Source organism: Polypterus senegalus, chromosome 7 (genome assembly GCF_016835505.1).
Source record: "Polypterus senegalus isolate Bchr_013 chromosome 7, ASM1683550v1, whole genome shotgun sequence".
Lineage (NCBI taxonomy): Eukaryota > Metazoa > Chordata > Cladistia > Polypteriformes > Polypteridae > Polypterus > Polypterus senegalus.
This window is the reverse complement of record NC_053160.1, coordinates 157,320,023-157,332,698: the sequence shown is the minus strand read 5'-3', so window position 1 is coordinate 157,332,698 and position 12,676 is coordinate 157,320,023. Positions and strand designations below refer to the sequence as shown.

Here is a 12,676-nt window from a genome sequence, read left to right as displayed (position 1 = left end):
TGTTACATTTTTTAAAGTTTTCAAAGAAAGCTACAGTAATAGTATACAGTGCATCCGGAAAGTATTCACAGCGCATCATTTTTTCCACATTTTGTTATGTTACAGCCTTATTCCAAAATCAATTAAATTCATTTTTTTCCTCAGAATTCTACACACAACACCCCATAATGACAACGTGAAAAAAGTTTACTTGAGGTTTTTGAAAATTTATTAAATATAAAAAAATTGAGAAAGCACATGTACATACAGTAAGTATTCACAGCCTTTGCCATGAAGCTCAAAATTGAGCTCAGATTCATCCTGTTTCCCCTGATCATCCTTGAGATGTTTCTGCAGCTTAATTGGAGTCCACCTGTGGTAAATTCAGTTGATTGGACATGATTTGGAAAGGCACACACCTGTCTATATAAGGTGCCACAGTTGACAGTTCATATCAGAGCACAAAACCAAGCATGAAGTCAAAAGAATTGTCTGTAGACCTCCGAGACAGAATTGTCTCGAGGCACAAATCTGGGGAAGGTTACAGAAAAATTTCTACTGCTTTGAAGGTCCCAATGAGCACAGTGGCCTCCATCATTCGTAAGTGGAAGAAGTTTGAAATCACCAGGACTCTTCCTAGAGCTGGCCGGCCATCTAAACTGAGTAATCGGGGGAGAAGGGCCTTAGTCAGGGAGGTGACCAAGAACCCGATGGTCACTCTGTCAGAGCTCCAGAGATCCTCTGTGGAGAGGGGAGAACCTTCCAGAAGGACAACCATCTCTGCAGCAATCCACCAATCAGGCCTGTATGGTAGAGTGGCCAGACGGAAGCCACTCCTTAGTAAAAGGCACATGGCAGCCCGCCTGGAGTTTGCCAAAAGGCACCTGAAGGACTCTCAGACCATGAGAAACAAAATTCTCTGGTCTGATGAGACAAAGATTGAACTCTTTGGTGTGAATGCCAGGCATCACGTTTGGAGGAAACCAGGCACCGCTCATTACCAGGCCAATACCATTCCTACAGTGAGGCATGGTGGTGGCAGGATCATGCTGTGGGGATGTTTTTCACTGGCAGGAACTGGGAGACTAGTCAGGATAAAGGGAAAGATGATTGCAGCAATGTACAGAGACATCCTGGATGAAAACCTGCTCCAGAGCGCTCTTGACCTCAGACCAGGGCAACGGTTCATCTTTCAGCAGGACAACGACCATAAGCATACAGCCAAGATATCAAAGGAGTGGCTTCAGGACAACTCTGTGAATGTCCTTGAGTGGCCCAGCCAGAGCCCAGACTTGAATCCGATTGAACATTTCTGGAGAGATCTTAAAATGGCTGTGCTCCGACGCTTGCCATCCAACCTGATGGAGCTTGAGAGGTGCTGCAAAAACAAATGGGCGAAACTGGCCAAGGATAGGTGTGCCAAGCTTGTGGCATCATATTCAAAAAGACTTGAGGCTGTAATTGCTGCCAAAGGTGCATCAACAAAGTATTGAGCAAAGGCTGTGAATACTTATGTACATGTGATGTCTCAGTTTTTTTTATTTTTAATAAATTTGCAAAAACCTTAAGTAAACTTTTTTCACAATGTCATTATGGGGTGTTGTGTGTAGAATTCTGAGGAAAAAAATGAATCTAATCAATTTTGAAATAAGGCTGTAACATAACAAAATGTGGAAAAAGTGATCCGCTGTGAATACTTTCCGGATGCACTGTAATAGTATTTGTTACAGTGCGGCCCGCTGATGCACATATTGCAGTTGAAGTGGCCCACCAATGGTAGTGAGTTTGACCTGCCTGCTCTAGACCATAGCTAGCTTTGTGGTTAAAGAGTCATATTTAGCATTTGTGCTGTATTTTTTTCTTCTTTTTTTTTTAAACTGGACACTAATAGGGACCCTCAGAAGCCCAATCCTTTATGATCTGTTCCTCTCTTTATTTTTACAGGATACACATTCTCAGACACATCTCTGTTTATATAAAATCCAATGTCTGTCTATCTGTCCGCTTTTCATGAGAGAACTACTTACCGGATTTAGATCGATTTTTTCTATAGTTCGCTTGAACATTCTGGTTGATTTTGTGACCTCCCTCGTAACACCATGTTTCATAATTTGCTAGTGGTAATAATTTATTTGCGCGAGTATGAGTAACATGCAGTGGGCTGAGGGGAGAGAGGCAGGGCTCTCCTTACTCACCTGCCAGCCTTGGGGCGTACTTTACCTCCACTTAGCTAGTGAACAAGAGAACTACTTAACGGATTTAGATCAGGGTTTTTTTTGTTGATTTTGCAGCTTCTCTCATTGCGCTATGTATCATAGTTCGCTTGTGGTGCTGATTTATTTGCTCGAATCCAAGAGGCACACAGCAGGCTGAGGGGAGGGGCCCTCCTTACTGATGTGCCAGCCTGGGCATGTACCTTACCTCCGCTTAGCTGATGAATGAGAGAACTACTTTATGGATTTAGATTGTTTTTTTCTATAATTTGCTTGAACATTCTGGTTAATTTTGTGACCTCTCTCATCACGCCATGTATCATAGTTCGCTTGCAGGAACGATATATTCGCGCAAAGAGGCTGTGGGCTGAGGGGAAGGGGAAGTGTGATGTCAGGAGTTGGGAGCCAGGCAGAGCCCTCTTCACTGTCCTATTTCACTACTACATGGGCGTAGCTGTCAGGGACGGCTAGTACATTTTATACAGAGAGAGGTTTACCAATGCCGGATACAGCTTTGTTTAGGAGAATGGGAACATATGCTGATGAATGAGAGGACATTTTAATCATTTTAGGACATCATCTCTTTATGTTATTATTACATTTTGTTTAAATAAGTTTGTGGTGATGACTGAAAACCACTTTGTTAAACGATTTTCAGCACAATATGGAATAGTATTATAGAAAGATTTGTCAATAAACCTATTACTAAATATTTTGTTATTCTGGTACATCATTATTGTAAATAAATACCCAAGTTACCAGGATGCATCTGCTATAGGAATTATTGTTGCTAGTCTGTAAATTTGCTTCCCTTAAAGGTTAGTCTGTCTGTGATTCTCTATAGCTTACTGAAATACCTATAAGGCAATAAACCACTGTTGTGTATATTTTTGTATGCACTGTTTACATGACATCTCACAGCATCTTTAATTTCAAATGTTTTTTCTCTTTTTCAGGATCCTGGTAACTGTTTATGGTATTTTGCTGACAGGGAAATCCAGCTAATGAGTGCACAACTCTTAACTGCGGCATCTGCCAGTTGCTGATGTTTCTCAGGCTTTTATTAGTTGCTGGTATGAAGCCTAACTGTTCTGCATACACTATGCCATTATTATGAATGCCCTGCATCAGTCTATGCTTTTTAGCAGGTTTCAGCTTTTTTATTTGGATAGTTGAATCCTTTATAAAAAGTACATAATTATCTGCATAGATAAGATTGTCCTCCTGATTAAGTAGAAATAAAATCCATTATTAGGTCACGAAAAAAAAACCTTGTGAGAGAAGGGATTTTATTTGTATGAAGATTAACATCAATTTTCATGACATGAACTGTGCTTTATTTCTTTGTGAAACATCCTTTCATAATGTTCACTATGAAGGTCACTGTATAATATTGATCTGTGAACATATTTGCCCTTATCAACCACCTGACATCGGAACTCACATCTTGTATCACAGTCCTTCTACAGACCAGAAACACAAGTAACCTAACCAGATGAGGTGAACAAAGAACCTGCATCTCTGGTGGTAAAGCGATATCATCACTGCATCTTAAAAGGGCTGCATGGTGAGAACTGAAACATACTTTTTCCCTCTATATTCCCCAGCCTAAATTGAAAGTCTTGACATTAACCGCACTGAATCTTGTTCACTTTTATCACCAGCTGCAGCCTGATATGAACTGATAACATATAAAATGTAAAAGTAAGCTAAAGAAAAGAAAATGTCTCATTGGGGTTGGCATTGCTTAAATCTGTGAGGATGATGCTGCCATGACATTGTCACAATTACCACAGCTTAAATTTGCCATCAGTAATAAACCACATCATACTACTTGGCTTGCATACGTGTCCATGAGTCAAACTCATTACCTGAACCCCACGAGAAAGCAGAAGCTGTGGAACTTTTGGAAACCAGATAGACACAGCAAACTTTTTTGTCCATTGCCAGTGGGTGTCCACCCTAACACCCACAGCTGATTGTCAGTCACCTGGGACAGAATCCCAAATCAAATCAGAAGACACAAGAGAGCTAACAAACTGAGTTAAAGAGCAGCGTATTCTTTGGCCTAGTCAGGTAAATTTGATGTTAGAAGTGGTGGCACTTAAACTTGTGCAAAAAAAGTTTGTATTCAATGTTTTGTTATAGTATTACAAAAGTAGATTAGCAGATAATTTTAAGAGGGGTGCAATCGAATTATATATAGATTTCAGCCAATCCAAATATGGCAAATTTCAGCCAACATACTGCAGAATCCTACAGAGAAGAGGTGGCCACAGGTATCAATCGAAACTTAAAAGAGAGCACTTAAGAGTTGTCCATTCATTGTGACATACACTTGCATAGCTACAAAAAGTGTAATCTTGCAAGGGTGGAATTTATAAAGAAACATGAAAATATAATATACATTATTACAATTTAAAAGATTTGTATTAATGTTTAAAATTATTTATAAATTATCAAAGTGCTGCAATGTAATAACAGCATTCCTGTGCCAATGATCCTGAACTGGCTCAACCATGGCTGTGAATTAAAATGAGTAAAGTGATCATTATTTTATTTTTACGTGTCCTGTTTTGAGTATTTGATTAGGAATTTAAAAAATCAATTAGGACACAATCTTTAATGAACACCATGTTGCTGTTTTAAATGGAGATGTGTTTACTGTGTACTGGGACAGTAGGCTTGCTGTTCTACTAAATTTTACATGTTTAGTAAGTTACACATTTTAAATTCCAAATAAAACAGGCAATTTTTTAATTGAAATGAGACAGCAAGCAGTCATACCACATGTACTTCAAAAGATGTCATCTACCTGAAGCTAAGCTTGTTTGGGCCTGGCCGGTATTGGATAGGAGACCAGCTAGGAAAGCTTGGGGTGCTGCTGGAAGGGGTGTTGATGATGGCACTTACCCTGTGTTCTGATTGTTGATCCCAATACCCCAGTGCAGTGACTGAGACACTGTGCTGTACAAATGGTGCCATCCTTCAGATGAAATGTAAAACCAAGGTCATGACTCTCATTGATCATTAAAGATCCCTGGACATCGTTTGTAAGCAGCAGGATCTATCCCGATGTCCAGACTAAATTGCCCACCATGGCCTAATCATTCTGGCCACCTAATCATCTCCTGTCTCTAATTGTCTATCTCTCACCACTTCACCACCTCATAGCCTAATGTATGGTGAGCTTACTGGTGCTAAAATGGCTGTTGTTGCATCATCTACTGTAGGTGGATGCTACATATTAGTGGTGGTTGAAGTAGCTCCCCACGGTGGTAAAGTGAGGTCCGTGGCTGATTGCCATATAAAATAAATAATCACCACACTCACGGCTTTAAGGAGGGGGGCATGCTAGTGGTTCCCGTGAGCGATGTGGGTTGTCCTGCACTTAAGTGCACAGGTGCGGAATCGCCTGTGGCCGTATTTGAGGTCAGGAGCTGCTAATTATCACAGCTGTGCCACGTCCCCATTTTAAAAGGGAGAAGCGCAAGTACGAAGGAGAAAAATAAAGGAGAGAAAAAGAAAGACTGAGACGGAGGTTAGAAGAATGACAAAAGGCAGGAGGAGAAAAGAGCCGGTATGGAAGTGAGCGAGCGAGCAAAAGGGAGCAGGCTCCTGAGGGGGAATGCAGACAGCTGGCAGAAGAGCCCCTGAGAAGGAGTGTGAGGACGACACTCATTGGGGGAGCTGTTGAAAACAGTCACTCCAGCAGAACTGTTCTGAGGAGCTGGAGTGACCGAGAGTTTGGACGGCTCAACGTGTACGGCCAGGATGGCAGCGTGGGTCAGGGAGGCTTAGGGGGACCGCCCCAGTGTGCGCGCCCTGGCCATTGGGGACCCAAGATGGATGGAAGGTAACCGGACGTGTGGAAGGTCAGCTGCATCTGCAGATTGGGTGACTCCACTGCTTCAAGGCCCATGAGGGATTAGCAGGGCAGCCACCAGTTAAAGGAAGGAAAAAGGCACTGGGGTTTTAGGAAAGAACAGCGTGGGTTTCCTCTGGGTGCTCAGGTTTCCTCCCACAGTCCAAACCATGCAGGTTAGGTGCATTGGCGATCCTAAAATTGTCCCTAGTGTGTGCTTGGTGTGTGGGTGTTTGTGTGTGTGCCCTCGGGTGGGCTGGTGTCCTGCCTGGGATTTGTTCCTGCCTTGCACACTGTGTTGGCTGGGATTGGCTCCAGCAGACCTCCGTGACACTGTGTTAGGATATAGCGGGTTGGACAATAACTGACTGACAGTCCATGCCAATGGATTTTAACTTCATTTTAATGAGTATTTATTAAATTTAACCTCCACCTTATGCACATTTTTTAATGGATTATTTATTTATTAACTTTAAGCACTGCACTGTGGACACCGTTTTTGATTTGTGTTTAATAAAAGCACTTTTGCACTTTGCACCTTCCCCTTGGTTCATGTGGTGTCCTCATTTGTCCAGCTCATTCCGGTCATGACAATCAATGGTGTTGGTTTTGATAGACTCCCAAATCTGGAAGAGGGAGTATGGAGCAGGACCTGCACCGTCATACCCACTCACTATGAATAAAGCTCTTTGAGTAGGAGAAAAGCACTACATTAATGTAAAGAATTCTTCTTACTATTATAACGAGGGCAAACGAATAGGACAATGCAATATGCTGCAAAGAGCCTAAAGGGTGTAATTAAGTTTCCATATGCTGTATGCACTTTTAAGATTTATTTTAATGTCATAAGAGTTCATTTTTACTTTTGCAATTATGTTGTGTGCATGTCTTTCTCTTGTTTTTTAACATTCAAGAGAAATTGTATGGAGCAAACTCATACATACAAACAAACTGTCATTTTGCACCTGAAGCACTGTAAAAATGAAGTGAATTCAGGAAGAATTTTGATTCCTTCACTTTTTGCATATTTTATTGTGTAGATTTAATTTTAAATGGATAAATGTTCAATTTTTGCCCATCATTCTACATACACTCAGTAACCCAAAATGACAAAGTAAATGCATGTTTTCAGAAAGGTTTACAGATTTATTAAAAATTTAAAACAGAAATCTCTCATTCATATAAGTATTCAGACCCATAATTCGGTACTCTGTAGAAGCCCCTTTGGCAGTAATTACAGCACAGTCTCCTTAGGTAATTCTGTAGAAGTTTTGCACACCTGGATTTGAATATCTTATAACATTCCTTCTTGCAGATCCTTACAAGCTCCATTAGATTAGATGGGAAGTGTCTTTAAACTGCCATCTTCAGGTCTCCCCACAGATGTTCTATGAAGTTTAGGTTTAGGTTGAGCAACTCAAGAAAAGTCAGAGACTTGTCCTGAAGCCTCTTCAGTATTGTTTTGTCTTTATGCTTCATGTCTTTATCATGCTGAAAAGTGAACCACAGCCCCAGTCTGAGGACCTGTGCATTCTGGACCATGTGTTCCTCTAGGACCTCTCTGTATTAGGCTGTAGTTAATCTTTTCCTCAGTTCTGACCAGTCTCCATATCCCTGCATCTGAGAAGTACCCCCATAGCATGATGATGCCACCACACTTCACTATAGAGGTGGTATTAGGTAGTGATGAGCCTTGCCTGGTCTACGCCAGACATAGTGCTTGAAGTTCTGACCAAAGAGTTCAACTTTTGTCTCATCATATTAGAGAATCCTTTAAATGCCACTTGGCAAACACTGGGCGGTGAAATGCCTTTTATTTAGTAGTGGCTTCTGACTAGCCACTCTCCCAGAAATGCTTGATTGATGGAATGCTGCTGAGGTGGTTGTCCTTCTGATAGGTTCTCATATCCCAGAAGGGGACTTCTGAAGCTCTTTTAGAATGACCATTGAGTTCTTAGTCACCTCCCTGATCAAGGTCCTTCTTGCCTGGTTACTCTGTTTGGCCGGATGTCCTGGTGGCTCCAAATTTCTTCCATTTCACAATTATTTAGATTTCTGTGCTCTAGAGAAGACTTAAAGCTTTACAATTGTTTAATACCCATGGTCTGATATGTGCTTCACAACAATTTTATCATGGAGGTCTATACACAGTTCCTTTGACTTCATGGCTTGTTTTCTGTCCTATCACGCAGTGTGAACTGTGGAACCTCATATACATAAGTGTGTGCCATTCTAAATGATGTCCCATTAATTCAGTTTGTCACAGGTCAAGTTCTAAAGACATCTCAAAGGTAAAGCAAACAGAAGGCACCTGACCATAATATGGACTGCCATAGGGAAAGGGTCTGACTACTTGAATGAAGAAGAATGAGAGATGTCAGTCATTAATTTAAAGAAATGCAAATTCTGGAAAAATATGTTTACTTTCTCATTATTGATTATTGAGTGTAGATTGATGGGAGAAAATAGAAGGTTTATCAATTTAAAATTAATGTATACCTTGAAGGGGTCTGAATATTCTCTGATACCACTATATATTTGGTCTCCAAATTCCCTTTCAAACATTGCCAGTCCTGGCATGGCAAAGAATCAGGAGAAAAAAGGTTACTGTTTAACTGACTGATAATAACAGTAAAGACTAAACTTGAGAGCTTAGTTTTCCAACACGTTTCCCTTGGATTTTGTGACAAGTTTGATTTATGTGTGTAGCGTGAATAACTCATGTGGTTTATTCCTCTCATGGTGTTTAGTGATGAGGCTTATGAGCTCTGATTTTACACAGGAGGTCGAACAAACGTCGAGTGATTAATTGCAGGATGTGGAATGTGGTAACATGGTGGATTTTAAAGAAAAAATGTTATAAAGAACATTACAAGAATATACAGCAAAGTGTTAAACTGAAAATGCATAATTTAGGTAATGTACTCCATTTTTTAAAACAGTTTTGTATTTTATAATTTTCAAAAACAATACCTTTCAGAGAAAGGGCATATGACAATTATGAGAAGTCTCATTTTTTATATTAATTTTTTTTTAATTTGAAGACATACTGCATACATTTGTGTATTCTAAGCAAAATTAAAAAACAAAACATTCAGTCAGCATGGTGACTCTAAAACTAGTCACTTTGGGAGCAATATGCAATAAAATGTATCATTACTGTTATTAGTACTGTATTATTATTACATTATGCAGTGCATTTGTGCTCTCTCCTGCTAATAGAAATGCAACTCATTTTTATACTTTAGCAGATTTAGTTTTATTACCTTAACAACACAATTTAAGGAAGCTCTATTGATCTTCAAATATTTAAATTCAGGGTGATAGACACACCAGTCCAAGATGGGCTAAACTTGTGCACACACACCCACACACTCTTGTGCCAATTCATGGTATCGAGTTAGACTTGCTCACCCATTCCGTTAGGAAGATGGAGGAAAACTGAAGTGCCCACAGGTGATCCTACAGAGACATTGGAAACAACATGCAGACTATACAAACAGTGACTAGGCATAGATCTGAATCCATTCCTGGGAACTGTGAAACAGTACTAGTGTTAACCACAGTGCAATCTGAGAACAAATTGATCAGTAGAGGTTACTTAAAGTTATAGAACAAGGAGATAAACAAACCCAGTCTCTGGTCAAAATATTTAAATGGAAGGCTTTCTGGTATGAAAAGGGAGCATGCAAAATATATGACAAGAGTGGAATTCATTTGAGAAATACAGAAGTAGCATGCAAAGCCAGAAACAAAGAAGGAAACTGTAATAAAGTAGCTAAATATATGTCAGATTGATGGAGTCTGGGAAGCTGCATGCTGTTTGTGAAGGTACAATGCCAAACAACAAGTGCTGGATTACTAAGGAGTTAAAAGTCTTCTGAATGATGAGAAGAGAACTTTCAAATCTAGTGACAAGGAGGCTGAAGAAAGCGCCGAGTGAAGGGAAAGAAGTTTACAGAGCTTAAATAGAAAACAAACTCACTCAGAATAGCATGAAGGATGTTAGGAATGAAGTGGACAAAATTACAAGACTCAAGCAATCCAATTGGCTCAGAAACTTCAAGGGAACGACAAAATAATTGCCCTGAAACAAGGTTTTAATAGTTTTTGCCTCTCACCACCACCTTTTTTCAATTACCAGGTCAACCACACCATCTCTACTGCATCAACAACCCCCTGTACATATTTTACTCTTACCATTTCAAATCATGTGGCCAGTGATTAGTCCACATCTGGTCATCATTACGGACTGTCCCTAACTGGTGACCAAATGATGACCTAACTGATGACCAAATTGGGGGGCTAAACAATGGAAAAGCCTGGATGGAATCAGTTCTCGAGTTCTTAAGGCTTGTGTTGACCAACTTTGTGGTGTCCTCTGTCACTGCTGTGGAAAACATCTTGTATTGTTCCAGTTTAAAGGAAGCTAGGTACTTCATCACCTAATGACTATAGACTAATTGCCCTTGTGCCCCACATCATGAAGACCTTCAAGAGGTTGGATACGTGCGTACTCTATGAGTCCTTCTGTGAAAAAACACTTGTATTTACTTTAGCTTCCCTATAAAAGAGAGACTGGAATTTTCTTTTTCTTCTTTTGTTTGCTCCCATTATGGGTTACCACAACTGAACATATTTGTCCATATCTTCCTGTCCTCTGCATCTTGCTCTGTTACCCCCATCCCCTGCACATCTTCTCTCACCACATTCATAAACCTTCTCTTAGGCCTTCCTCTTTACTTCTTGTGTAGCAGCTCTATCTTTAACATTCTTCTCCCAATATACTCAGCATCTCTCCTGTGCACATGTCCAAATTATGCAACCTAGCCTCTATGACTTTGTCTCCCAACCATCCAACATAAGCTGACCCTCTAATGTACTCGAAGGTGCAATTATCTATGTGCTCAACATGGATTATTCCCATCTGGAGAGAGCTGGCAGCACTGTAATGATCATGTTTTTATCATTTTTCCAGTGCCTTTAATACCATCCAGCTATCACTGTTAAGGGGTCACCTCAGGGATGTGCAGGTACATGAGGTTAATGTGTCTTGTGTTTGTCCGGAAGACCACAGTTTTTGAGCCTAAAGGACTATGTCTCTGATATAGATGTGAGCAACACTAGAGCATGAGAAGGAACAGTCCTGTTAACTTTTTTTTAACTATCTTGAACCATAAATATGACACCAGGCTATGTTCACTTGTGGTAATTCTCAGATGATTCTGCACTAATGGGGTGTTTTGACAAAGGGGACGAGACAGAGGAGAGGAGTCAGGTGGAGAATGTTGTGTCTTGCTGTTAAGAGAATTGTCTGAAGCTCAACATCAACAAAACCAAGAAACTGGTTATTGACTTTTGCTACACCAAACAGCCTCTATGTCCGGTCACTATGCAGGGAGTGGATGTTGAGGTGGTGCACTTTTACAAGAACTTGGGGTCCACATCAATGACAGGCAGGGCAGTTCTCATAGAATAGAGGAACTACATAAGATAGGGCATATACAGTATATACGTTTCACAGTAAGCAACTCTCACAATTTCAGTAACATAATAAAATTATCAAGAAGGGTTCATGCTAACCATAATACAATACATTTAACTGAAAAGCAAAATATTTGCTGTTAATTATCTGTTTATCACAGAGTTTATGTCTATCACAGGGCACACTCACAAAAATGCACTTCCACAGACACTAGGCCAATATGGAGCCACCAATTGGAGTTAATATAGTCATGATCACTTACTTATTAGCACTGTGCAATAGTGATAATAGCTGCTTTAATATAAATGAAATTCATCTGTTTGTTTCCTTACCTCAAACGGCAGCTCCCATAGGTCTAGATTTGCAGCTAGATCAAGTTTCTCCAGGTTCTCACAGTCACCAAGTTGTGGTGGAACACCAGATAATCTGTTGTAACTGACATCCAGTTCTCTAAGGTTAATGAGTGTACCTGGTGAGAAACATGAATGAAAAATGTATTTCTGTTGAAGCATTAAATTATCCATATACTATCCGTTTATCATAGTCTGTTTCTGAATGGGCCAGGGTATTTTCAGGCTTACCATTTATATAACACAAATATTCTCATAACAACTAATTTGTGAATTTTCCTACTTAGAAAAAAAAAACTTTTTCAGTTATATCTTAACATCTCTCTGGATTTCCACCTTAAGAATGGTCCCTCTCATTCAAGTCTTCTTCATTACAAATATCTCCACCTATGCCTACATTTTTCTTTTTTAAACGTATTCACACTCAAACATTTATCTCAATTTCAGCTGTTTCTTGGTTTCTCTATCTATTTTTCAATTTAAGAAAAGTCCTTCTCACCTAAGACTTCTTAATCCCAGTCTTATGGTAAAGTCTTTATTTGTTCTTCCTTCATGATCTATATATATATATATATATATATATATATATATATAATTCACTAAGGCAAGACAACCATGGAAAGCACGCCGGAAGGGGCGTGAATTCACTAAGCCGTCGACAAGTAAGACACCTATGGCGCATGCAGGAAGGAGCCACGCCGGAGGTGAATCACCATATGCAGCGTGTAAAACGGTTTGCGAGGGGTATCCCCTGGGATCCTTAAAACAATCCTTTACAACTGAG

General features: G+C 40.0%; 1 protein-coding gene across 1 annotated transcript in view; it reads right to left on the bottom strand.

The window, feature by feature from the left end:
- Positions 1–12,676, bottom strand: part of lrrc2 (leucine rich repeat containing 2) — a 130,928-nt gene that overhangs the window by 47,712 nt on the left and 70,540 nt on the right. The window contains exon 5 of the mRNA XM_039759434.1: positions 11,875–12,011. Coding sequence (XP_039615368.1) covers positions 11,875–12,011 — 137 coding nt within the window. The remainder of the gene's footprint in view (positions 1–11,874; positions 12,012–12,676) is intronic.